General features: G+C 45.9%; 1 protein-coding gene across 1 annotated transcript in view; it reads left to right on the top strand.

Annotated features, from left to right (window-relative positions):
* The window catches only part of ADAM12 (ADAM metallopeptidase domain 12), a 275,547-nt gene that overhangs the window by 125,138 nt on the left and 123,309 nt on the right, over positions 1-27,100 (top strand). Inside the window, exon 9 of the mRNA XM_068258874.1 lies at positions 18,573-18,750. Within this exon, the coding sequence (XP_068114975.1) occupies positions 18,573-18,750 (178 nt within the window). The remainder of the gene's footprint in view (positions 1-18,572; positions 18,751-27,100) is intronic.

Genomic DNA, 27,100 nt, shown 5'->3' with positions numbered 1-27,100 from the left:
GCACACAAAGATGCTGTACACATGCAACAGATCAGTATCTGCAAAAGATCTGTTCCTGCAAAAGATCCGTTCCTGCAAAACGCATTCATAGTCTATGATATCTGCAGATCCTCATACACCCCTTGTTTAACGGACAATTATCTGTAGCTCAGATCCACCAGGTTGGATCTTCAGATCGGCAGATAATTGTCTGATCTGCAGATGAATGTCCATTAAACAAGGTGTGTATGAGATCTGCAGATGTCATAGACTATAAATGCATTTTACAGGAATGGATCTTTTGCAGGAACAGATCTTTTGCAGATACTGATCTGTTGCATGTGTACAGCATCTGTGTGTGCAGCATCTTGCAAAGGTTTCTATCTGATGGGGAGTTCAGCTCCATAGAAAAGACTGTGTAGGTATGGCTCTCATACTACATGGAAGGGGGTAAAATTGGTCTGTGATCTTTCATTTTTATCTGACGTGTGTACGCACCTTTAGTCTAAGAGCAATCAGTGTGTGACGGCTGGGATGAAGGGATGAAGGGGCGCACTTTGGTGTCTCAGCCTTGGGTGCTGGAGGACCTTGTCCTGCTTCCTGTCAGACATGAGCGTTAGCTTGGACCTGCGAAAAACCAGCTCTAAAGATGCTAACGCAAGTCTCCACAGCAGCATCTGGAGTCTCCTTATTAAAGGGCAGTCCGTGATTGCCAAATTCCCTCGCAGCTGAAGCAGGCACCCCTGAGTAATTTAGCATCAGTCGCCGGACATCCCCCGCCTCTCGCCTCAATTCCCGATGCTGTAATTAGAGTATCTTGGAGCTCCAGCAAAGCATCTTTGAAGCTCCCGTCGTGGCTTCCCATTGGTCCACTGTCTGAACCAATGAAAATGGTGTAATTGAATTTGCTTTACAGATTAAGGTCTGATATTTTTTTCCTTCACCTTATTTGAACTGAAGAAGTCTCTTGTTCTAGCGATGCAATGTCTTCAAACTAACCTCGTTCTAATGAAATACAACTTTTTGCAGTTATTAACTTGTTTGCGAAATACGACCGCTAAACTAGGTCACAGTAAATTATGGTAAAAAGTTACTTTCAGGTAAGCCTTCATAACTAGAATTTTAAATACTTTCAGACAATATATTATAGATCGGTTTTAAAGGCCAAATGTCCATTTTGCTTTGAAGTCGTATTGATTTGTGGCACTCAGTCTACAAAGCATCATTTAATCCAAAGATCTTTTATGTTCCTGGCGGAAGACGGACCGCACAGACGCACTCGTTCGCAGCCTACGCCGGGCAAGCTCTCCGCGTTTCATTTGTTATCTTTCTGATCGTGGCATTATTAGATAATTAGGTAAACAGAGCAAAAGAGATAAAGTGATAAGATTGACCTGCTTAATTAGCACGCTGCATTTTTAGCACAACAGGAAATCATCGACGTAGCGCGAATGGCGCGGCCCGTAATTCCTATAATGATCGATATTATCATTTATGTTGTCTCGTCTCCTTTCCTTTAGTTAATCATTAATTTTTAGTGTGATAAATTACATAACAGTAACTCGCCGTTACCCAAGGTGTTTTACATAACGCTTTTATGGCGCCGCGGCCGACCCGCTTACAATATATAAATTTACCGTTCCGCGATCCAAGGGAAATTAACGTCCGTAGCCGACTCCATGCTGAGCCTCTCGCTCTGTGGTTTGTTAAAGATTGAAATTGTGCGATGAAATGGCTTCTGCGTCAGAAATCTCGCTGTGTCCTTGAAATGACTTGAATAAGTAGGGTTTGTAAATGATCTTTTATAATAAATCTCTGTATATTATTCATTTATATAGCCTTTCCTGGCAGTCTGCACGGTGTTGTAATGAACGCTTCACAACCTGATGTGTGTGATCGTTTCTCAAAGTCTGGGGCTGTATTACTCTTTTATAGCAAAGTCCCCGTTATGCGGAACTGAGGCAACACGGAAGTCTCAACTAACCGGAATGCATGAGGGGATAATGGGGACTGTGTTTGGGGGGTTTTCAGGGGGTAGTTCAAGTGGTCCTACACCAACTGGACTAGCAGCAGCCAAGTGGATAAAGGTATTCCCCCAAATACTAAACAACCAAAATATTTTAAGTGTAGAATCACTCAGGGCCGGATTTACTATAAGGCACTGTAGGCGCATGCCTACAGGCGCCTGATGATGGAAAGGCGGCTCACTCCCCTCCCTTAATGCCCGCCTCCCTCCTTCCCTATGCAAAGTCCTGAGCTGAGTATAAATGAGAGGTTACTCCCCCTGCTCTCTGAATTCCCCTGACCAGATCTCCCTTTAGTTGGGGGCACCTCTAGCTACTTAATACTGAGGCTACCTCTGGCTAACTAAGGCTAAGGGTTACTGTAGCTCCCTATGACAGGCAAGGGAAGTCAGAGAGAAGTGACAGCTGAGCCAGCCAGCAGACTTGTAGTGTGGTTTGGAGGGGTTTTGTAGGTTCATGGAGGGAAAAGTCTAAGGTGCCAGAACATCAGTGCCTACAATAGTAGTACAGAGGCGCCAACAGGGTAAAAACAATATTTGTTTAAGATGGATAAAATGAAGTAGGTAGCGGTGGACTTACCCCTCCAAAACGGACACAAAAAATTGCCGGTTTAAGCAAAAATCTATTTATTTACCTACTCCGAACAAGGTATATCCCACTTCCTCAAGCAATAAATAGGAGCATATCACTGTTGACAGAAGACAGTTTGCTAAGTACTCATACAGACAGCCAAAATATATTAAAAAATATATATTATAAAAAAATTGATTTAAAAAAATTATATATAGAATATTTTCATAAAATGGGCTTTGAATTAAAGAGACTCTGTAACAAAAATGTTCAGCCTTATTTCTTCTATCCTATAAGTTCCTATACCTGTTCTAATGTGGTCTGTCTTACTGCAGCCTTTCCTAGTTGCATAGTGGCTGTATTATCTCTGTTATATAATCTAATCTTCTTTCTTTTGTCGGGCTCAGGCAGGAATGTGCTGCTCTGTTGTTATAGGCAGAAGCTATACACACCCTCTCCACGCCCCCTGCAGGCTATGTAATAGTCACAAACTGAGCTTCTCTCAGCCTATCACATGCTGGTTAGAAGCCTTGTTTTTTGTTTGTAAACACTTCCTAAAACTGGCGATTACAAGCCAGGGTTGCAGCAGGGAGTGGCAGAAACAGCACAGAGGGGCCCAGGAGAACATAATGAATAGAATGCGATGCTTTTAATTGTAAGAATTTTAGAGTACAGATTCTCTTTAAATATATATCTGTGTATATGCGTGCTCATATTTCTCTCTCTCTCTCATACATGTTAACTCAGGGGTATATAAAGAGTATTCCTACATACAAAAAATTAAGTAATTGAACAAGTGCTTTAAGGGTTTAAATAAAGTAATCAAAAGACTCACCCAATGTGGTCTTGTGCATAGCCTGGCACCTCTGTACCGGGCAGTGTTGGAATGAGGCCTCTAATACTGTGTTAATCCCCTATTAGAGGGTAATTAGCCAGTGGGAGGGAGAGTGTGGGTGTGCATTTTACGAATTAGCGCTGTGGATATATATTTTCGGTTTCGGGGGGTGTTTGCTGGCATTACAATACTCACCCAACCTCCAGCAATGTCTTGTAGCTTTCCTGTTACTTTTAGAGGGCTCCTAGCGGTTTTCGAGGTCCGTGCACAACTCCCGGCATGTCACATGATCCGATGCAAGTCAGGTGACACGCCAACTTCCGTGCACGGAGGACACCGGAAAGCCACTAGGAGCAACAGGAAGGCTGCAAGACGTCGAGTATTTAGTGGAAGAGGTTTGTGCTTTTTCGGCTGGTTGCTCAAGCAACTGGCAAGCAAATGTATCCGGCATCAGGCGATCCCCACTGGTGCCGGATACTGGGACTTTGCTCTATATAGAAGTCAGATAAAGGACTGTTACCACAATCTCCATGAGGCTTGCTAATGCAATCACCAAAGGTAGTTGACAAATAGTGTTGGTTTTGGAATTCAGCATTGTGAATTCGAAGACTAGAATACTCCCAACCGCCTCTTTTCAGCACCCAAACGAGTGGACAGGGTCTGGAGCTAATTGTAGTCACTTGAAGCACAACCTTTGACCCTGTTCACTCATTCAGGAGCTGAACAGTGGCAGTCGGGAGCATTCCGGTGTTTGAATTCACTATACCAAATTCAACACCAAAACTATTGCCAAACACTTTAGTTTCTTTGGAGGGTCCATGAGCGGTAACAGGGGTCTGGAGGACGGTGTGGGAAGCCTCTACGGATCTAGAGGCTTCTAAAGTAAGTACAGTATCTGCTTTTTGACCCAAGGTTTGCCCCAGGTACACTTTAAGTGCATATTAATTTTCTATACTTTTTACAGAAGTGGTACTCTATTTTTTGATCACATTAAAAAAGGTTAAAACAAAGCTGATTACTCTATTATTATGTAAATGCTTTCATCATGCATAGTATAGCTTGGCCTTCTACTGGGTGTGTATACATGTACAATTGTAACCCAAATTATCCGTTGGCACCAGGCCTCGGCTGAGTGGAATGCACCAGACACTGACTGAAATTATCAAAGATGTATTCATGACCTAACAATGGTCCCGATAGAAATAGATCAACCAAATACACTTCAATGTCTCAACACACTTCCCTTGCACATCAAAGGTCAAAGTAATACAGTCTTCTGGTCTTCACAGCCGGTGCATCGGTAAAAGCTGCAGAATAAAAAGTTAGTTACATACTACTGTAAATACTGTAATTGAGCTACAAAGGTCTTCTTGTACAACAATCCCCTTTACAGCATATACAATACACAGTACCGTTGTTGGGCGTGGGCTGTGGGGGTAAGGGGCTGATCTACTGAGCAAATCAGTTCTCAGTCCCTTCTAACCAAGTCCAAGCTACTTTGCTCAGCAAAACCTTGGGGGAACTTGTGACAGTTCTTGAGATGGTACTGAACAGTTAACAGTGCGTTGGTTGATCCCAAATAGGACGTTCACCTTGTTCAAAGATTTCTGTTAGGCTCTTTTCTCATTGTATGATATCACTCAATTCACTTTACCCCGAACACCTCCCCTCAATAGGACTCCCCAAAATAACAAACAAAATAAAATATAGATCAAATAATCAAAAAGGGTTAGAGCAAAATAAAATAAAATATAAAGTGGCCGATGCACCTCTCTACACCACCTCTACCACCCTCCTACAATATAACTCTGTTTAAGTGCACTTTGACTTTAAGGCTGAATAAGCTCTAATTTAAAGTTAATGCAAAACTTGAACTTCAACTTGGTTAACTTTGTATCTTGATCAGGTATCACCTGGTTTCTCCTGCAGCACACTTTAGTATCACAAGATGCAATGTAACTCCTCTTCCACTTCTGTAATGCTGACAGGTTCTCTTTAAATATCAATCTCTCGGTAATTCTGCAGAACACCTCAATTGAAGAACTTATAACTTTATCTACTGACTTGAAAGGAACAATGTCTCTTTATATACCAGGACTTAATGCAAACAGCGGACTGTGTCAGCTGTGCGGGTACTTTAGGGAGACTACTAATGTCTTTCAGCAGCAGCTAGGCCCGGACACTCAATACACTTCTTATAATCAACAGTAACTTCTCTTAGCACAAGGTCTCTGCGTGTGGATAGCTTTCTCACACTAGCAGTCTCTAGTAACACCACTTTAGAACAGTATGGCCTCTTCAGGTTCAGAATTGCTATCTTCAGAAAGCCTCCTCTGAACACTGGCTACTTTCTGAACATACAGTGTGGCTTGTAGTTGGCTTGTAGTTGTAGTTGCCTAGCCCGGGTCTGGGCAGGGTCCGCCGCCTCCAGTCACTGTCCAACCTGCTGCCGCTGTCCTCACTGGCTCTGCGCTGGTCACTGTGTGTGGCTGCCGGGTCCCCTCTTACACTCCAGGCGACTGCTACGGCGCTCACGTGCTCGGTCTCCTTCCCGCTCCTCACCGCTGGCTCCTGGCCTCAAGTCCTCTCCTCTCTCTCTCTCTCACTCTCTCAGGCGCACTCTGCCTGGCTCCAACCAGTTCCCTCCGGCTGAACCCTTGTATCTCTGCCACCCTTGCGCCTGCGCAGTAGCTTCTGACAGGCCGCGTGGGTTTCTGGAAAGTTCCAGCAAGTTCCACTGCTCTGAGTACTCTAGTCACCTAGCAACAATCTATGCGACCATGCTGACATTTACACTCCTCTCATGCGCCTTTTTAGTTCCAGCAACCTGACGTCTAAGGCGAAACTTAGCCTTAAAGGCGCCTTACACATAGCAATACATTAGCACTTTGTAACCCTCTTTTGGGGGGTTACACAATCACTGTCGCAAAAGGTGCCTCTAGCCATTTTGTCACTCCAGGCGAGAAAACCTGTGTTGCCCCCCCATGAAAATAATCGTAATGCGGCAGCGTTTCACCAGAAAATAATCGTAATGCGGCAGTGTTTGACCAGAAAATAATCGTAATGCGGCAATGTTTCGCCAGAAAATAATCATAACGCAGCAATGTTCCACCAGAAAATAATCATAATGCAGCAATGTTGCACCAGAAAATACACGTATTGCGGAAGCGTTTCACCAGAAAATAATCGTAATACGGCAATGTTTCACCAGAAAATAGCTTAATGCAACAATGTTTCACCAGAAACTAATCGTAATGCGACAGCGGTTCACCAGAAATTACACTTATTGTGGCAGCGTTACCAGAAAATACACGTAAATACAGCAGTGTTTCACCAGAAAATAAGCAATGCGGGCAGCATTTTACCAGAAAATACATGTAATGTGGGCAGAGAAGGCACAGAGTGACAAAGCGGAAGCTGCCTGCAACTTACTCCGAGCAGATGCAGCAGTAGCAAGTAATTGAACACCCACAGGGGTGGTACTTCCTTTGTGGGCGGGGCTTAATCCAGCAACATGGTGCCCCCAGGACCAACGGCACTCCAGGCAATGGCCTGTACTGCCTATGCCTAAAAGCACCCCTGACTGTCGCCCACTGGAATCAGCAGCCCAATGCAAGTTCTGTTGTTATTGAGAGAGGGGGTGGAGGGACAAAGTTTTGGGCACGACAGAGCTGCATGGAGTAGGAGGGGTGAGGCAAGAGAACAATGGACTCAGCCATAACTTGGATGAGATGATCTGGCAGCTGCCTCATCAGGGGATCAAAGGTTGAGTACACATGCCAGATTGTTGGCAGAGGCGGCCTTGGCACCTCTGTAGAATGGTACGTGCCTCTTGCTTAAGCCAAACATGCTTGCCTGTCATTGGCTGCCGTCAGAATGGGATTCATGCTGGCTTCGGCTAGATGACTTTTCTCACAAAATAAATGATAATAAAGGTGCCTATACATTTAGCGATGATGAGCAGATCGACCAAGAGACAGATGCCTCTCTGATCTAATCTGATTAGAGAGAGCTCTGTTGGCTGCCCATGCAGGCGAATTCCTGATCAATTTCATGCTGAAATCGGCCTTGTGACGCTGCATCCGCCCCCTCGCCGGCCCGACACTGTCCTACCGAATGTGACATCACAAGCACCCAATAATACGCCGTCAACCACGTGCAGCAGAGCCACTGGCGGATGTGGACAAGTAAAGTATAGTGCACCGGGCATCGGATGGGGGCACATTTAACATTAGGGGACAGTGCTGGGTGGTTTGTCACATTTGTCGCTAGTTCCGATATCGGGCGACATTTCCGCCGCGCACCCGATCGACCACAACTACTCGACATCTTGCAACATGTCCGATGAACCTGCTCGGCCCAAAATTGGTTGCATCGTCGATTGGGCATGCAACCCACAATGATCAAATCGGATGGTCGTTCAGCCGCCAAGTCGCTAGATGTATGGGTACCTTTGCAGTCTGTAGGTATTCCATTTTAATCTTACATGACAGGTCCCCTTGCAGAAATTCTAATGCAGTATATAAACCGCGAGATACCACGTGCAGAGCGGAAACAGCTGTCAGTATGGGGAAAACACAATAGGAAGGATCTCAGGGTTCTTATCGCTAAAATAAGTAACAGTAGACGTCAGTTTATCCATTGTTTGTGCTGTATATCTGGCACGGTATGCGCTGTGGTTATACACTCTCCTTCTATCTCTGGTAGTGTGCGGGGGAGGGGGAGGAGGCTGAACACAACAACTCAAACTAGACTGAACTCTTAAAAGACAACTCCACAAAGTGGCATTGCACTGAGCATTTTATAATTAGCATTAGTGTGTATGGTAAAGGCATAGCATAAATTCCAGCCATTCTATAAAATATCAAACTCATTTACTTCAATGCAGAGGAGATTTGAATAGAGTTAGACATCGTGATTGGGTGGGGAGGTGGTTGGTTAGAATTAGGCACCAGTTGGGGGTGTTGGTTAGGATCAGGCATCGGTGAGAGGACTTGTGTGAGAATATAACTTAAAGGAAACCAGAGATGAACGCTTTGGCACAGAATAAACATATCCCCCGATAGGTTTTACAAAATAAATACTATATCGGGTATTTTCACCGCTCTGCTGTGCCGTTTTTTGTTTTTGTTTGTTTGTTTGTTTTTGTTTGTTTTTTACTAAAACTCCACGCAAAACACAGTTCATCAGAAAAGCATATTATTTAGTGAGCTGTGTGCAAAATGAAATCACCATTTCTAAAAACCTCTTATGACTAACAAATATAGATAAAAAAAAAGTTATTCAATATACCCTTACATTAGCAGCTCCTCCCATCTCATAACAGCTCTCTGTGATGCTGCATACAGAACAGGAAAGCAGAGTTAGAAGGGGGCAGGCTTGGGCTTGAAAAGACATTAGAGAACACAGACTCAGCTATGATTCCTGAGCAAAGCCACACTGAATACTGAGTCCAGGACTTTATCAGGGCTGGTAACAAGCAGACTGAGCAGTGAAGGATGAAACAGAGAGCAGGGTAGGTGTTTTCTCTAATGTTCCCACTGATATATATGGTAAATACGTGAGGATGCTTAGTTTCTAGTACCCTTTAATGACAGTATGTTTGTTTAGGCTGAAGTTCCCCTTTAACCTCCTTAGCGGTATGGACGAGTTGTAACGTCCATTACCGCCGGAGGACGCCGCTCAGGCCCCGCTGGGCCGCTTTTCATAATTTTTTTTTAAAACATGCAGCAAGCACTTTGCTTGCTGCGTGTTGTATACGATCGTTGCCGATGCGCCGCGTAAGGGCCTCCCCCACTCCCGAGACCCCTGCGCAGCCTGGCCAATCAGTGGCAGGCAGCGCTGAGGGGTGGATCGGGACTCCGGATGACGTCATGACGTCGATGCCATGGCGACGGGGGAAGCCCTAAAGGAAATCCCCGTTCAGAACGGGATTTCCTTATGGCTAACAGCGCCGGCGGCGATCGGAGGGGTGGGAGGGATGCAGAAGGGAGGGGGGCATCATGTAACTAGCGCTAGGCTAGCTACATGATTGAAAAAAAAATGTTAAAAAAATAGCACTGCGCTGTCCCCTGGCGATCTTAATAGAACACCAGGGAGGTTAACAAACTGCTTGGCTGGTTTCACACTGTATATTGGCGTTAGCGATGCAGTGTGTTGCGCTTGATTTCATCCACCTAGGGTTCTCTTTAACGACCAGTTTTGTGACTTGACCGTATTCAAGTTTCTATTAACCCCACCCTTTTTCCTGGACTGACGAGATGCAGGGCCTGAAGGTAAGCTACTTGCACAGTCCCTCCTCCTCGAAGGCATTTTAATATAAGTACTGAAAAGCCATTATAATATGACATAAATAATACATTTTTATAGTTTCTTGAGTATTTCTTGACCGCAGCCAGCTTTCTTCGATTTCTGCCCTCTTTTTAATTATTTCCCGTGAAATTAATAATGCTTCTCAGAACTGTAATCCAGAATTGCGAATGCGAGCGGCTGAGAACGGCACAGTGTGCGGCGGTGGTCATTAGCACAGCTCAGCCGCTACGGACAATGACGGCCCGAAGAATAAGGACATCTGAGAGTCCTGGAAAAATGAAAGCCCACGCGTTTCGCTTTATGTAACCGTACTGTGCCAGAGGTACAAGTCGTGCTCTATTTTTTGGGGGGAGAGATCTTAATTCTCTTTGGAGTGTTGAGATAAGCATTTCACATACAGCATGATTCATTGCTTGTGGCAGGAGTAGGATTTGTTGCCGTGTGGGTGTTATAGCAAATAAATAGCTAGGAACAATACACATCTTTCATTTCTACGTTTATCATGCAGAATGCGTATAATAGAGGTGTGGGAAGGAGAAAGTTTGTTTTTATTCTTTTTGTTCTATTCAGCCGGGATAAAAGTTGGAACAAACAAAGTTTTTGGAACAACAAGAAAACATAAATTCTGAGAATTTGCTTTTCTTTTTCTTTATTTAATACCTTTTGTTCATTTTGTTTAGACGCGGTTCACCTACACATTTCTGAAGAACTATTTTGTGCAGGAGTAGCCCTAAATTTAATTGGCCATTGTAGTGATTTATTATTGGGGGGTGGGAGGAGGATTTTTGTACCCCCTCGCACCAGTTCACCTCCATCTACCGTATACCGTATATACTCAAATACAAGTTGACCTCATGTATAAGTCGACTCCAATATTCAACCTTCTTATGCTGGAATTTTTTATTGACTGAAGTAAAAGTCTACCCAGCAAAGTTAATGGCTACACTTAAGAATCAGGATTGGGTAGTTTGGGAATGAGGAGGGATTAATGGCTGCATTGCATACAGTATTGCAGCCATTAACCCCTTCTGTCCCTTAACCTCCTGAGCGTTCTGGACGAGCTGAGCTTGTCCATTACCGCCGGAGGCTGCCGCTCAGGCCCTGCAGGGCCGATTTCAATCAAATAAAAAGGAGCACACGCAGCCGGCACTTTGCCAGCCGCGTGTGCTACCTGATCGCCGCCGCAGCGTGGAGCGGCGAAAGAGGGTCCCCCCAGCCGCCCGAGCCCAGCACAGCCAAACCAAACAGTTCCGGCCAGTGCTAAGGGCTGGATCGGAGGCGGCTGACGTCAGGACGTCGGCTGACGTCCATGACGTCACTCCGCTCGTCGCCATGGCGACGAGGAAAGCAAAACAAGAAGGGCCGCTCATCGCGGCCCTTCTTGTTACTTCTGATCGCCGGAGGCGATCAGAAGTAGGGATTAGGAGCGCCCTCTAGTGGGCTTTCATGCAGCCAACTTTCAGTTGGCTGCATGAAATAGTTTTTTTTTTTTTAATAAAAAAAACAGTCCGGTCACCAGCCTGGCGATCTTAATAGAACGCCAGGCAGGTTAAAGTAAACCGACATTAAACTCTAAATGATTTGATACTTACCTGGGGCTTCATCCAGCCCCGTAAGATCGTCTGAGTCTCCTGCAGTCTGCCGTTCAGCTGAGATCAGCCCCGGTGACCAGCTCAGTTGGGTCCTGTCTACTCCGCATGCGTGAACCTTCCGTACACACATTACTCAGTGTTGCTCATGACTCGTGTATAAGTGAACCCCTACAGTTTTATGAAGTGAATCAGACCTACATTTCTAGACTTATATTCGAGTATATATAATATGCAGTCCCCACCTGTGTACTCAGCAGAACCGCTGTTATTTAAAGGGTCAGCTGGATAGAATGCTGGTACGGCTATTGCGTTTGATGTGGGATTTGAGCCTTTGACAAGGGTTTGATTCCCAGCTCAAGCCAGTGCGTAAAATATTAAAGAGAATCTGTATTGTTAAAATCGCACAAAAGTAAACATACCAGTGCGTTAGGGGACATCTCCTATTACCCTCTGTCACAATTTCGCCGCTGCCCGCCGCATTAAACGTGGTTAAAAACAGTTTTAAAACGTTTGTTTATAAACAAACAAAATGGCCACCAAAACAGGAAGTAGGTTGATGTACAGTATGTCCACACATAGAAAATACATCCATACACAAGCAGGCTGTATACAGCATTCCTTTTGAATCTCAAGAGATCATTTGTGTGTTTCTTTCCCCCCTGAGGGGGGAGTGCATAGCAGAACCACAACACTGAAGAACTTGGCAGCCTTCCAGACACAGGCTGACAAGTCTGACAAGGGAAAGATACATTGATTTATTACAGAGACTGTGATAGTACAAAGTGCTGCAGTAAGCCAGAACACATTAGAATAGCTTTTGGAACTTGTAGGATGATAAAAAACAGGATGCAATTTTTGTTACGGAGTCTCTTTAAGGAGTCTTTGGACAAGGCTCTCTGATAATCCTGGTCACCTGTGGATCGTGCCTTAAGTAGATGCAACCCTGATGCACTTTGAGTGAAGTGCAGGAGAAAAGCATGATATAAATGTTATTAAAGATGATCAATGAGATGCAAATATTTCCAAGTTAATGCAGGATTGTGTACAATTTAATGCCAATGTATGCAGCTTGAAAATAAACCAATCAAGTCCCACCCAGGTTTCAATTGATTGGTTCATTTTCAAGCTGCACATATTTGCATACAAGTGTACATAATCCTGCATGAATTTGGAAATATTTGCATCTCAGTGATCATCCCTAAATGTTGTTCCTTATCTTGTGCAGCCCTTCATAAGTATTTCTGCATCTGTAGTAACGGCCACCATTATAAAGCCAGGCATAGAGTTAGGCCAACTCCAGTCCTAGGGGACCATAACCATGCTAGTGTTTAAGACTGACTGAGAAATGGAAAAATGTGTTCTACTTGTTGAACTGCGCCCTTCCTAATTTTGTCTACATCAGTTAATTTGAACTGTGCCAAAAATGTGTGAGGACCTCGGCTCTAGAGGACTGGAGATGGACATCCCTGAGTTAAGCCTTGTACATGTGCTAGAATGTTCTCGGGCATGGCCAGGAATCTAGGATATGTGTAACATAGCCAGATCCATCTCAATGCGGCCATCTAACTAGCAGGTAATCATAGTTCTCGTACTCACCCTGCCCACTCTGTTATGACCTCCGCCCGGCCCTTAACCTACTGGGCGTTCTGATTCCCACGGCCATGCGGCCGCAGGAGGTTTTTTTTCGCCCGATTTTTGTTTAATATCATGTAGCTAGCCTAGCGCTAGCTACATGATTCTCCCCGTTCAGCTCCTTCCCTCCCACCCTTCTTCCCTCCACTGGCGATCAGGCCCATAAAGAAATCCCGTTCTGAACGGGATTTCCTTGAGGGCTTACTCGTCGCCATGGCGACGAACGGAGTGACGTCATGGACGTCGTGATGTCACAAGGACTCCCAATCCACGCCAAAGTGCAGCCTGGCGGCGATTGGCCAGGCTGCGCACGGGGTCTGCGCACGGGGTCTTTCGCGTCGGGTAGCGGCGGATAGCAGGTAGGTCACGCAGCAAGCAAACGTGTTTTAAAAAAAAATTATTCAAATCGGCCGAGCGGGGCCTGAGCAGTGCCCTCTAGCGTCTCTGGACGAGCACAGCTCGTCCATAACACTAGGGAGGTTAATGGCAACAGAACGTGTTGCTAGCCTTGGCTCCGAAACTGCCATCCGAGGGATCAGATCCTGATCCCTGATTGGTGACATTCTTATATGCATGTATGAGGCTTTTGTTTTTGATTGCATCAAGTCCGTGATCAACATCTCCCTGACAACAGTTGCTTGCTTGGTTACTGCCTGAACCAGTAATATTTGATCATGTTTCTCTGGTCTTGCCTGTAGACCTACAATGCCATCCTTCAGCATTCTGGATGGCTTTCAAGCCTTAGTGTAGAGAACCATGGAAGACTCCATAAGTTTGGTTGAAGATTGGTTGTGGCAGGATTGTAAGTTTGAGTTTTGAAGACGTATCAAATTTGCAAAAGAGTTACTTTGCATATTAAATTTGTATCCCAACTGGCGTTTTCGGCGGTGTGCCTGGCCCTTCACCAGCGAAGAGGGAACGCCGGAGAGAGGTCCTCCTGTGCCAATCCACAAAGACCCGGGAGTATGGCAGAACAGGGTTCCTTGCATGGTTGATCGGGATAGTCTGTGGTCGAGGAACACCACCTATCACTGTGCAGCAGAATGTGCATTCCGATGTAAGGTCAGGTGGTAAGCAGAGGCATAACTGCAATTCATAGGCCCCTCCTGCAGAACTTTGAATAGCTCCTCATTGTCCACACTTCTTACCTTGCCTCCCCTTGGTGCCCTTCCTGGCCTGGGGGCCAATCTCACAACGGTCATAACACAAGTGCGGTCATCATGATCACTCCCATAACAAGTGTAGCCACAAACGCACCTGATCTGAAGTATAGTCCCCTGTAGCGGGGGAAGGTTCGTAGTTGGGGCCCCCCACCGCTCTGAGCTGTCCCCCTCTAGTTATGCCCCTGGTGGTGAGACTGTGCATATAGACTCTGTATCGGACACAGGGATTGGTTCGGTTATCCCACAGGCAGCTGTAACACCTAGCGCCAAGTACGTATTAGATAAATTCATGATATAAGGAAAGTCATGAGTACAGGAGAAACCAAGCAGGGAAAATTGTGGTCCATATTGGTGTTCTGGTCGCTGTGGGCATTTGTTTCTGACATTTGCATGCATTGTGGAGGATTGTGTGTGTGTGTTGTTCACACTTTTGCTGCTAGTCCGATTACTTTATTTATTTTTTTCTCTCCCCTTCCCGGACACGAATTCATGAGAGTTCCCACATTGAGAAGGAAGAGCCCATTGATTTTTCAACCAAGCCTTATGCTGGGCATACACGGATGCAATTATGTGCAATTATGCGCCGGATCGAGCCGCTGGCTCGATGCCGGCGCATCCCCGCATCGATTACCGCTCGTCCCCGCTAGCGCTCCTTTTTGCCCGATCGATTCCCCGCTATTGTCCGCCGGCGGGGATTGAGCGGGGAATCTATGCAGCAGGTCATCGGACCTGTCGGATATTGAGATGAGCGTAATGACTTAATTACGATTTTGCGAAATTTCGCGTAATTAGTGTAATTACGATTATGGCCGTAAGTACATAATCGTAATGAAGAAGGATTTCGCGAAATTACGCGTAAGCGTAATATTCGCGTAATTTTCGCATTACAGTGGGTATTGCGAAAATACGTTTGCCTTGCATGCAACCGTTTGTAAGCGTAGTTACATAACGTAATTTCGCAATAGTTCATATTACTGTAAGCGTTAATTTTCGCGTCGTTTTCGCGTTACGGAATGCTATTTCGCATATAAAATTCGCTATGTAGTGATATTTCGCATCAAAATTCGCCATGCAGACGAAAATGCCTTTGGCGAAAATTCGCGAGCAACCCTGCTAACAAGTAATTACGAAATTCGCAAAATTACGCAGAAATGCGAAATTACGTTATGGTTTAACGCGAAATTACGTTATGGTTTAACGCAAAATTACGTTATGAACGAAATGCGAAATTACGCGTTGAAAATTACGCTTACGGTATTTTCAATTACGATTTTAATGGCAATTACGCTACCATAATTTCGCATCGTAATAGCAAATTTCGCATGCGTAATTATAGTAACGCGAAATTTCGAAAATTTCGGCTCAACACTAGATATTATCAATCGACCCATCAGCTCGATTGATAAGGAAAAGAAACTCCGTGTATGGCCAGCATTAGTAAAGCATGCTGTACTCTGTATTTGTTGTGGATTGCATACCCCTTCCTCTGTTTATTGGTTTCAGCTGTTTAAACCGAATTCCTCTCCCCTCTCTCTGGGCTTTCTTGGTATGACCTTCGCAGTGCGCTAGTCCTATGTCCTTACACTGGGCCTTGCATTCTATCTTGCTAGTTCCCCAGTTAAAGGACACCTGAGGTGAAATTAAACTGATGGGACAAACCATTGTATCTATCCTCCTTTTCCTAAAAATGACTTTTTTTTATATATCTTACACTTTTTTTTAAATAAATACTTCATTCTACTTCATCTATTGTTTCATTGTCTCTTCTCAATGACACATTCTTTGGAGTATGCCAGAGCTAAAATCTATGAACTATTGACCTTTGTTATCTCCTTCCTGCTCACAGTAGCCTTTTTCTGGCAGTAGAGTGCTTTGTGGCTGTCATTCCTAATCAGTGAGGATTGCTCTATAGTCTGACCAGGTCCCAACTGCACAGAAACTGTCACTCGCATACCTGATGTTTAACTCTTTCAGGCAGATAATGAAAAAAGGAACACAATATAATTATGTGTGTGCTTGCTGCTGTACAAACACATCTGTCTCATCATGTCACATGTCCCCTCAGATGTCCTTTAATGAATAATATTTTAGTCATGAGTGTATGTACGGCCCCCATCCTTAGCTGAGCAGTCCTTGTGGAAGCGTCTGTCCCCTTCCTGTTGCGTTTCCTTAGCTGAGCAGTCGTCGTGGAAGCGTCTGTCCCCTTCCTGTTGCGTTTCCTTAGCTGAGCAGTCGTCGTGGAAGCGTCTGTCCCCTTCCTGTTGCGTTTCCTTAGCTGAGCAGTCGTCGTGGAAGCGTCTGTCCCCTTCCTGTTACGTTTCCTTATCTGGGCAGTCGTCGTGGAAGCGTCTGTCCCCTTCCTGTTGCGTTTCCTTAGCTGAGCAGTCGTCGTGGAACCGTCTGTCCCCTTCCTGTTGCGTTTCCTTAGCTGAGCAGTCGTCGTGGAAGCGTCTGTCCCCTTCCTGTTACGTTTCCTTAGCTGAACAGTCGTCGTGGAAGCGTCTGTCCCCTTCCTGTTACGTTTCCTTAGCTGAGCAGTCGTCGTGGAAGCGTCTGTCCCCTTCCTGTTGCGTTTCCTTAGCTGAGCAGTCGTCGTGGAAGCGTCTGTCCCCTTCCTGTTGCGTTTCCTTAGCTGAGCAGTCCTTGTGGAAGCGTCTCTTCCTGTTCGGTTTCTTGCGCATTCTGCCGCCATGCGCTCTAATTGCAGGTGACTACAGTACGATCTCATTAGTGGCTTGCCTTTGACTTGCCGCGTCTCTGAGTTATTGCCGCACTTCTGAGCCGGGATGAATATATAGTCCTCTCGCTGTCTTCCGGGAGAGGACGAGGCCCGAGTCCTGCCTGCCAGCTGGTCGATATCCAGACATAATGTAATCATGAGAGAGGCACGCTTTGGCAACGTAATAACGAAAAATTGTGTTCCAGCAAGGAATAAAGTATTCGGCACACGTCACCTGAAGGGAGAAGACCGAAAAGGCTGCACGTTGTTTGGGGGATGAGAAGAATCCCTCTGTATGACATTCCCTCTGCCCCAGTATCTATATGACATTCCTTCTGCCCTGTAATGTGTCAGAACAATTGCTAGCCAAGTGTGAATCCAGCCTTAGGCCTCTGTTACACTATATGCTGGAAAGCTGGCGTTTTACCTTTCCATAACATACAGACAGCTACAGGTCCGCGCCACCTAATTAATTAAAGAGGGCTAAGTACAGTGTGAATTGGTCATAGAGTTACACGGATCTGTACATCAGTCCTGAAAGAGGGACAAATGAGTAAGAAACAGAGACAAAGGGATCTGGCTCATAAAGAGGAACTGACTGTCCCTCTAAAAAAGGGACAGTTGATAGGTATGGGTGCTCGGTGATGGCTGGCTCTGTAGAAGCTGGACGGCAGCAGGGTGCTGCATGATGGATGGGTAGCAACCGAGTGCTGGGTGATGGCTGGGTGGCATTAGGGTGCTGCATGACGGATGGGTGGCGATTGGGTGATGAGTGATGGATGGGTGGCATTTGGATGCTGGGTGATGGATGGGATGGATGGGTGGCATTAGGGTGATAGATGGGAGGCAGCAGGGTGCTTGGTGGCATTAGAGTGATGGGTGGCGGATGGGTGGCAGCAGGGTGCTGGGTGACGGATGGGTGGCAGCAGGGTATTGGGTGACGGATGGGTGGCAGTGGGGTGCTGGGTGGCAGCAGGGTGCTGGGTGACGGCTGGGTGGCAGCAAGGGCTGTCCTGGGTGACAGATGGGTGGCACCAGGGTGCTGGGTGATAGATGGGTGGCAGCAGGGTGCTGGGTGTCATTAGGGTGATAAGTGATGGATGGGTGGCAGTAGGGTGTTGGGAGACATGGGTGGCAGCAGGGTGCTGGGTGGCATTAGGGTGCTGGGTGGTGACAGATGGGTGGCAGCAGGGTGCTGGGTGGCATTAGGGTGCTGAGTGACGGATGGGTGGCTGCAGGGTGGCTGCAGGGTGCTGGGTGGCTGCAGGGTGCTGGGTGGCATTAGGGTGCTGAGTAACGGAAGGGTGGCTGCAGGGTGCTGGGTGGCAGCAGGGTGCTGGGTGGCAGATGGGTGGCATTAGGGTCCTGAGTGACGGATGGGTGGCTGCAGGGTGCTGGGTGGCAGTAAGGTGCTGCGTGGCAGATGGGTGGCAGCAGGGTACTGGGTGATGGATGGGTGGCTGCAGGGTGCTAGGTGGCAGCAGGGTGCTGGGTGGCAGATGGGTCCTAGCAGGGTGCTGGGTGGCATTAGGGTGCTGAGTGACGGATGGGTGGCTGCAGGGTGCTGGGTGGCAGATGGGTGGCAGCAGGGTGCTGGGTGGCAGCAGGGTGCTGGGTGATGGATGGGTGGCTGCAGAGTGCTGGGTGGCAGCAGGGTGCTGGGTGATGGCTGGCCCTCTTGAAGCAGATTTCCTTTGCGTACATCAGACTGATGGAGATTTCTGCTCTGCCTGTGTTCCTTTGCAGATACCCGTTCCCTACAGTGTTCAGCAGCTGCAGTAAGAAGGACTTGGACAGCAGCCTGGAAAAGGGGGTGGGCATGTGTCTCTACAACATGCCTGAACTGACTGAATCATTTGGAGAGCAGAAGTGTGGAAATGGCTACGTCGAGGAAGGAGAACAGTGCGACTGCGGAGAACCAGAAGTAAGAAGCTAGAACAAGCTGTGTGTTAAAGGAAACATGCAGCGAGACATACGGAGGCTGCCATATTTATTTCCTATTAAACAATACCAGTTGCCTGGCAGCCCTGCTGATCTATTTGGCTGCAGTAGTGTCTGGATAACACCAGAAACAAGCATGCAGCTAATCTTGTCAGATCTGACAATAATGTCAAACATCTGATCTATTGCATGCTTGTTCAGGGGCTATGGCTAAAAGTATTACAGACAGAGGATCAACAGGACAGCCAGGCAACTGGGATTGCTTAAAAGGAAATAAAGATGGCAGCCTCCACATACCTTTTGCTTCAGTTGTCCTTTAAATCTGTCCACCTTTGGCAATCGCTAGCATAGCGGAAACCGCTAAACTCTATGGACTGCATGAAAAAATGCATACAGTGGTTTGCAAAAGTATTTGGCCCCCTTGAAGTTTTCCACATGTTGTCACATTACTGCCACAAACATGAACCAATCTTATTGGAATTCCACGTAAAAGACCAACACAAAGTGGTGTACACGCGAGAAGTGGAACGCAAATCATACATGATTTGATACATGAAAGTACACACTTTCAACTATGATTGGCCAATCACTGACCAATTTTACCGCCTCCATGGTGTATTTGGGTCAACAGATACTGAATACTATGAGCAAATTGTGTCGGTAAACCCTCATACTACATTGGTCAGTGATCAAAATTGACAGTGTGTGCCAGACTTTATTTGCCCACATACACCACCACCCAACTAGTGATGTTAGCTATCAGTAGCTACGAGTATCTAAATTTTGAATTAGATAGTGCTGCCTGCAGCAGAGGGGGGGGGGGGGGTGTTAACTTACCTATGCCGCCACCTATAGCCCATGTGCTCTAGGTAACACCACCACTTCCACCTTCTGTGTTTGAAGGAGGAAGTAGTGTGGTTAAGTAGACCATAAGTGGAAGGCATCAGCCATAGGTGGCAGCATATGTAAGTTAACCCCCCAAACACCCCCCCCCCCCTCCCGCCACCCTCTTCCAACCCGGGCGGCACCTTCAAATTTACATTTTGATAACAAGTAGCTATGTAAAGTGAATGTATATATAACGTTTAGTTTTGTAGTGTCACCGTATACAAACTCTTGCTTTTTTTTTTTTTATCTCCACTGCTGTCCTGCAGGATATGACAGGTAAGTAATATCTAAGCCACTCGCTGCTTCCTGGCAAACTGATCATGTGACTTCCTGTATGCACAGAAGCAGATAGTGTCCCTCATAGTGGAAATGAAATGGCATTGTTTACATTGCTTGTCCAGTTCCATAACGTGGCACTGAAGAGGGGATAAACACAGGTGACGGAGCAGTCTAGAATCCTTTGTGAGTTAAGGTTCATACACACCTACCAACTATCTGTCCAACTATCTGGCAAACTTGTCTGTGAAGCCCCATACAACTTTTGTTGTGAAACAATTAAAACAAGTATTTTGCTATTGTTCAAACAGCTGATAAGACTGATAAGAAGTCAATCTAACAGTTGGATTGACTTCTTATCAGTCTTGTCAGCTTTTTGAACAATAGAAAAATACTTTTTTAGTTATTTCAACTTGTTTCACAACAAAAGCTGTTTGACAATTGTGCTGCATAAAAGACCTCTGTTGAGTGCGTAAATTGGGCTTAACAGACTAGTTGGCAGATAGTTGCTAGGTGTGCATGAGCCTTTAATATAGTTAGGAAGCTGCTCACAGTATTTCACCTGCGGGGAAAACCCGTCGCCGATTCAGTCTGTTCTTGTGGTCGCTCTCCAAGTTGCAGGTTGCAGGCTGGGGGGGGGGGGGGGGGGGGGGGGGGGGTGTATGGGGGGAATCCAACAACTGTAATATGCACTGAAATAAATATGATATAGGTTTTGGAGGCAAGCAAAGGTAATACTGTACAATAAATAGAGAGGTAAGTATAACACTTGGATAAGTCCCAGAATAATATGATCAACACATTCCTAGTGAGTTTGTTATATCATTGTGAGGCTGGGGCGTTGCTAGCACCAAAGATCAGTGGCACGTGCCCTGGATCTATTCTGGGCTGCACCGGATGATGACCCCGGGCAGAGTCAGCTGTGGTGCCTCAATGGCGGGCATGCTGGGACCATTACCTACGTACAGGGTGCTGATCCTCTGGCCCCAGGCCCGTTCTGGATCCTCCATCTTCTTCTTCCTCAGGGGCAATTTGTACCCCTGAGGAAGAACTCTAAACCCCAAAACATGATGTACTGCACTTGTAATACAGTTGCCTGTTCTGTTGATTTTCTGGATCGATGTTTGGAGTGGTGGTCCACGGAGAGGATTGTGTACTGACATGACCACCATGGGCGCTGAAATGAGGTTCACAGCTGTTTACATGGATATTATTGATTTCAGCTTATGCAGGGCCAGGCCTACCATGAAGCTGACTGAATCACGTGATACAGGGCGTCAGACTGTAGGGGGCAGCATCAGCTCTACACTCAGCCGATCTTTGTCAGTCTCTCACTTTGCCTTGCTCACAGAGCACAGTTTGCCTGCTGTGAGTCAGTGTGTGCCGACCCCGCCCCTTAATTAATATCCCTGCTCTCCTCTAGTTTTTCCTCTGGGATGGGGTGGGGGCTCATCCTCACACATTTGCTTCAGACAGCAAAAAGTCTATAACCTGCCCTGAACATATGACATTGGAAGGGCAACATGACTTCGAAGGTCACAGACACTAGCAGCAGTCCTGCCACCCACCACAGGCTACGTCACACTGAGTCAAGGGAACTCAACACAGGCCTATGACAAGTTGACAACGACCGGTAACACTAATCAAAGGGTAGCAGCAGGGGCGCCTCTGGCCATTTTGTCACTCTAGGTGAGGAAACCTGTGGTGCCCCCCCCCCCCCCCCCCCATTAAAATAATCGCAATGCTGCAGCATTTCGCTAGAAAATAATCGTATTACAGTAGTGGTTCAGTGCATTACTATGAGCCGCCGATCTACTGCCTCTATACCGCTGTGTCCAATTGAAAAATGTACTGTTTGATCGTAATTTTGATACATTTTTGCCACAGATTGATTGAAAGTATAATCAATGTGGGTGGTTGGTAATCACCAGATTCGATCATAGTGAAAGAATCTGTTGGTAAACATGAATGCATGTTTTGACAGCTATAGGCTAGGGTTACTAATAACAAGATTGGGGTGATTAAATTGTGAGGGTAAGATGGGGGTGCAAAGTAGAGAATGACAAGGAACATTTAAATTGTGTTTTTCTCGTGGAGGACTCAAATTGCTTGAGCTGCAGCCCAGTAGGCAGTAGCAGTGTTAGGGAGTCTCGCCCAAGGTCTCCTACTGAAGGTTCTGGCTTACTGAACAGGAATAGCTGAGATTTGCACCCAGGTTGCCTGTGCCAGAGGCAGAGCCCATTACACTATCCAGAGAGAGGGGAGAAAAGCACTTTTATTTAGCTTTCCTGTACGACAAGAAGACGGCCAGCACTAGGAGGAAGGGGGAAACAAAGGTTAATAAGGGAGAGAAGAGAAGTGATGAGATACTGAGATGGAGCAGAGAGCTTATCTGTATTGCAGTCCCATATCACACAGAGGCTACTTGCCTGTAATGTGACTCCTGCCCTGCTGATCTCTCACACAAGACTGCAGCAGCCCTCCTGGAGTCTAGGGATAGTTGAAAACTTTTCAACCTTTGTAATACCTTATCATGCTGTCCACATGCAGTCTTTAGAATGGTGAGACAGCAGACCGAGTTTTTCTTCTCTATGGACTCTGCATAAGGCAAGACTCCTTGGCCTGCCTAGTGCTTCACGCAATCTATACAAGAAAAAACTCAATGCGCCAGGCACTGTACCAGCAGCCTGGAGGAAAATCTCTCCCCTCTACCCCCGGCCAGTCCGTCCTGGAATGCCTTGTACCTGCTTCCCACAAAGACACCATCCTCCTCTTCTGATGTGTTTTCTTTTCAAGGTCATAAGGAGGGGTGGGACAGGAGTGAACACAGGGACGGATCAAGACCAAGTTGCGCCTGGGGCAAGGTCAGGTTTTGGCGCCTAAAAGTCAGGTTTTGGCGCCTAAACTGCCATTCATTTTGACGCCTTTTTAAGAATTCAACAAACTGCGCCTGGGGCAAGATACCCGCTTGCCCCCCCTCCCCCTAGATCCGTCCCTGAGTGAACAGACACACTCTACATCCCGAGATAACAACTAATTAGGAAATGTCATACAAAGTGTTGTAGACAAAAGTTTGCTTTTATTAGAACTTTTTCTCTCCATACCCTCAGTTTTCAGTCTCGAAGGACAGGAAAAATAAACTTTTTTTCCCCTGGAAGCCGCCCCCAGATAAATCTTTGCTCCAGGCAATTGCCTTACTAGCTGAGGCCTAGAGGCGCCTCTGGGTAGCAGGAAAAAATGGCGCCGGCTGAGGGTGAACAAAAAGGCAGCCGCCATAGACTTTAATGCAATTATCGTTAAAACGGTAAAAAAGGCAAAAGAAATGGGTGCCACGATAAATATTGTTAACAACATTAGAACATTAAAGTTTTTGAAGTATGTTATCGTTTTAGAAGCTTGCAACATTATAGTTTTTTATCATATTCTTTTGTTTTTATATACAGATTTTACGTTATCAAAGATATTATCATTTCTATGTGGAAAGGAGTGTTTCTGCAGAGGGAGTGGTTAGGCACCACCAGGGAGAGGCGGTTAGGGTTAGGCACCACCAGGGAGAGGTGGTTAGGGTTAGGCACCACCGGGGGGGGGGGGGGGTTAGGGGGTTAGGGTTAGGCTCCACCAGGGGAGGGTTCTGTGTGAGGTTAGGGTTGGGTTAAGCTGTATTGTAGAATTACGTAATGATTTTTAACATTAATATCTTTTCGTTATTATTTCCCGTCTGTTTTAACAACGGTATTTATCGTTTACCAAGTTTGACAATGATGTTTATCGTTATCAGATTTCGTTATCCAGCCCGCCCCTTTTTTCATGCTGGACGCTGCCTAAAGCACAAAAGGAAAACTGAAAAAGGTTTTAAAGATACTTTGTCAATCTAACAAAGTTTGCTCTAGACCACAGTCTAGAATAGTATCTTTAATGTTTGTTTCTGGATCTGTTTCACGTCTGATTCACACCTAGTTTATCCTGTAAAGACGAAGGTAGCTGTACATGTTGTTATTATTTTGTATTTATATGGAGCCCACATCTTTCACATCGCTTTACAGAGTACATAGTCATGTCACTGACTGTCCTCAGAGGAGCTCACAATCTAATCCTACCATAGTCATAGTATAATGTCCTACCATATTATTATTATGTATTTATATAGCACTGACATCTTCTGCAGCACTTTCTTGAGTACATAGCCATGTCACTGACTGTCCTCATAGGAGCTCACACTCTAATCCTACCATAGTCCTAGTCTAATGTCCTACCATATTATTATTATTATGTATTTATATAGCACTGACATCTTCTGCAGCACTTTACAGAGTACATAGTCATGTCACTGACTGTACTCAGAGGAGCTCACACTCTAATCCTACCATAGTCCTAGTCTAATGTCCTACCATATTATTAATATTATGTATTTATATAGCACTGACATCTCCTGCAGCACATTACAGAGTACATAGTCATGTCACTGATTGTCCTCAGAGGAGCTCACACTCTTATCCTACCATAGTCCTAGTCTAATGTCCTACCATGTTATTATTATGTATTTATATAGCACTGACATCTTCTGCAGCACTGTACAGAGTACATAGTCATGTCACTGACTGTCCTCAGAGGAGCTCACACTCTAATCCTATCATAGTCATAGTCTAATGTCCTACCATATTATTATTATGTATTTATATAGCACTGACATCTTCTGCAGCACTGTACAGAGTACATAGCCATGTCACTGACTGTCCTCAGGAGCTCACAATTTAATCCTACCATAGTCATATGTCCATCGAAGTCCAGGGACAATTAGGGAAAGCCAATTACCTTATCTTTATGTTTTTGGGATGTGGAGGAAACTGATGTGCCTGGAGGAAACCCACATACACACAAGAAGAACATACTAACTCCATGCAGATAGTGCCCTGGCTGGTATTAGAACCAGGGATCTAGCACTGCAAGGCTAGAGTGCTAACTACTACACCACCGTGCTCTAAAGAAAAAAAGCAGCCTCCATATTCCTTTTATTGCAGATTTCATATTTTAATCAAGAGCTTTAATAAACGTGCCTAATGTATATACCTCTGGTACAGCCCCTGTGCCTGGCGGGGAACTTGTGTAGGAAAGGATAACTTTGAGTGTATTTGGGGGAAATTCGGTAGTCGTAAGCGGAGTCCTTCCTGTACTTTATTATTAAGCCTCTTCTTGTAATTTGCATGGCCGTTTCCAGGAACCTTCTGAGGATTTTCATACCTTGCTCTGCTGAACATCATCATTTGCTGGCACTATTGGAAGACCCGCTATAATATCCATTTCAATTTACTTTCAGAGGGGCTGTCAGCACGAGAATAGGCCTGTGAACCGGTGAGCCAATAAATGATGAGGAAAGTCTATTTCTAGCGAGCCTCTGAGTCTGTGGCGATTGTATGATTAGTCAGGAGAATAGCTGTGTACTGTTACTCTCCGCAGAGCAGCCGGACCAAGTCAGGGATCGCTCCACCAAGTAACGGCGGCAAAAATGGCGTCAATCAGGAGTATGTACACTTTCGCCACAGTATCTTGTGTCTTTGCATGCAAAAGCACCAATGCAAAATCGCAAATTTTAGCTTAAGTGTGATTTGCCACTGACTTTCATTAGATATGCGACGCACGCATTTTTTCGCAGATTTGCAAAATACGAGCAGATTTTAATAAGGAACCCTAATACATATTTACAGATTTTTGGGGTGGATAAAAAAGGGGCACCAGGAAAAAAGGGCCCGGCCTGGATAACGAATTGGCACCGGTGGATAACGAAATCTCAATAACGATGAACATTGTTAACAAAATTGGTTAACAATAAATTCAGTTTTAGAACAGATGGGAGTTGATCAGGACAATATATTAACATTAAAAATCATTACGTAATTCAACAATACAGCTTAACCCAACCCTACTCTCACACAGAACCCTCCCCTGGTGGTGCCTAACCCTAACCACCTCCCTGGTGGTGCCTAACCCTAATCACCCCCCTGGTGGTGCCTAACCCTAACCACCCCCTGGTGGTGCCTAACCCTAATCACCCCCCTGGTGGTGCCTAACCCTAACCACCCCCTGGTGGTGCCTAACCCTAACCCCTCCCTGCCGGTGATCCCTAACCCTAACCCACCCCCCTGGTGGTGCCTAACCCTATCCCTTCCCCTCCCGGTGATCACTAACCACCCCCCTGGTGGTGCCTAACCCTAACCCTCCCCCCCTCTGGGTGATTCCTAACCACCCCCCTGGTGGTGCCTAAACCTAACCCCCCTCCCGGTGATTCCTAACCACCCCCCTGGTGGTGCCTAACCCTAACCCTCCCCCCCTCCGGGTGATCCCTAACCAACCCCCTGGTGGTGCCTAACCCTAATCACTACCCAGGTGGTGCCTAACCCTAACCCCCCCTCCCGGTAATACCTAACCACCCCCATGTGGTGCCTAACCCTAAACACCCCCCTTTCCTCAGTGTTACTTAACCCTAACCGCCCCCCAGGTGGTTCCTAACCATAACCACCCCCTGGTGTTGCCTAACCCTAACCACTCTCCCTGCAGAAACACACTTACACAGACAGAAACAATAATATCTTTGATAACGTAAAATCTGTACATACAAGCAAAATAATATGATAGAAACTATAACGTTGCAAGCTTCTAAAACGATACCATATTTCAAAAACTTTAATGTTCTAATGTTAACAATATTTCTTGGTCGCCCTTTTTTCTGCTTTGGGCCCCGTGTTAACAATAAATGCATTAGAGTCTATGGCGGCGCCCTTTTTTTCTGATTTTGGGTTATGAATATTCTCCAGTGATCATCAAATTGACACTATCAAAGGCCATGTGAGCATTTCCGAGCGCTTAATCTAATCGCATGTGTTGTGCGATTAAAAAAGCTGCAGTGCCGGCTTCCCCCCCCCCCCCCCCCCCCCCCCTGTACCGGAAAACTGCACATTGCTCCCAGTGCAATGCGATTGTGCATTGGGAAGCATTATGTGCGTTTTTGTGTTGTGTGAACCCCGCCTTAGCAAAATCAGGCGTAGTGTTCTATTGTGTGTGACAATCGCATCCTTTCAGTACTGAGAAAGACACAAAACATTTATATTGTGCTTTTCACCTGGTGGACTCAAAGTGCCAGAGTTGCAGACACTAAGGGGGAAGCTCTATAGGCA

Source organism: Hyperolius riggenbachi, chromosome 10, assembly GCF_040937935.1.
Source record: "Hyperolius riggenbachi isolate aHypRig1 chromosome 10, aHypRig1.pri, whole genome shotgun sequence".
NCBI classification, from domain to species: Eukaryota; Metazoa; Chordata; class Amphibia; order Anura; family Hyperoliidae; genus Hyperolius; species Hyperolius riggenbachi.
Note: the sequence above shows the minus strand (reverse complement) of the source record. Positions and strands in the feature narration are given on the sequence as shown.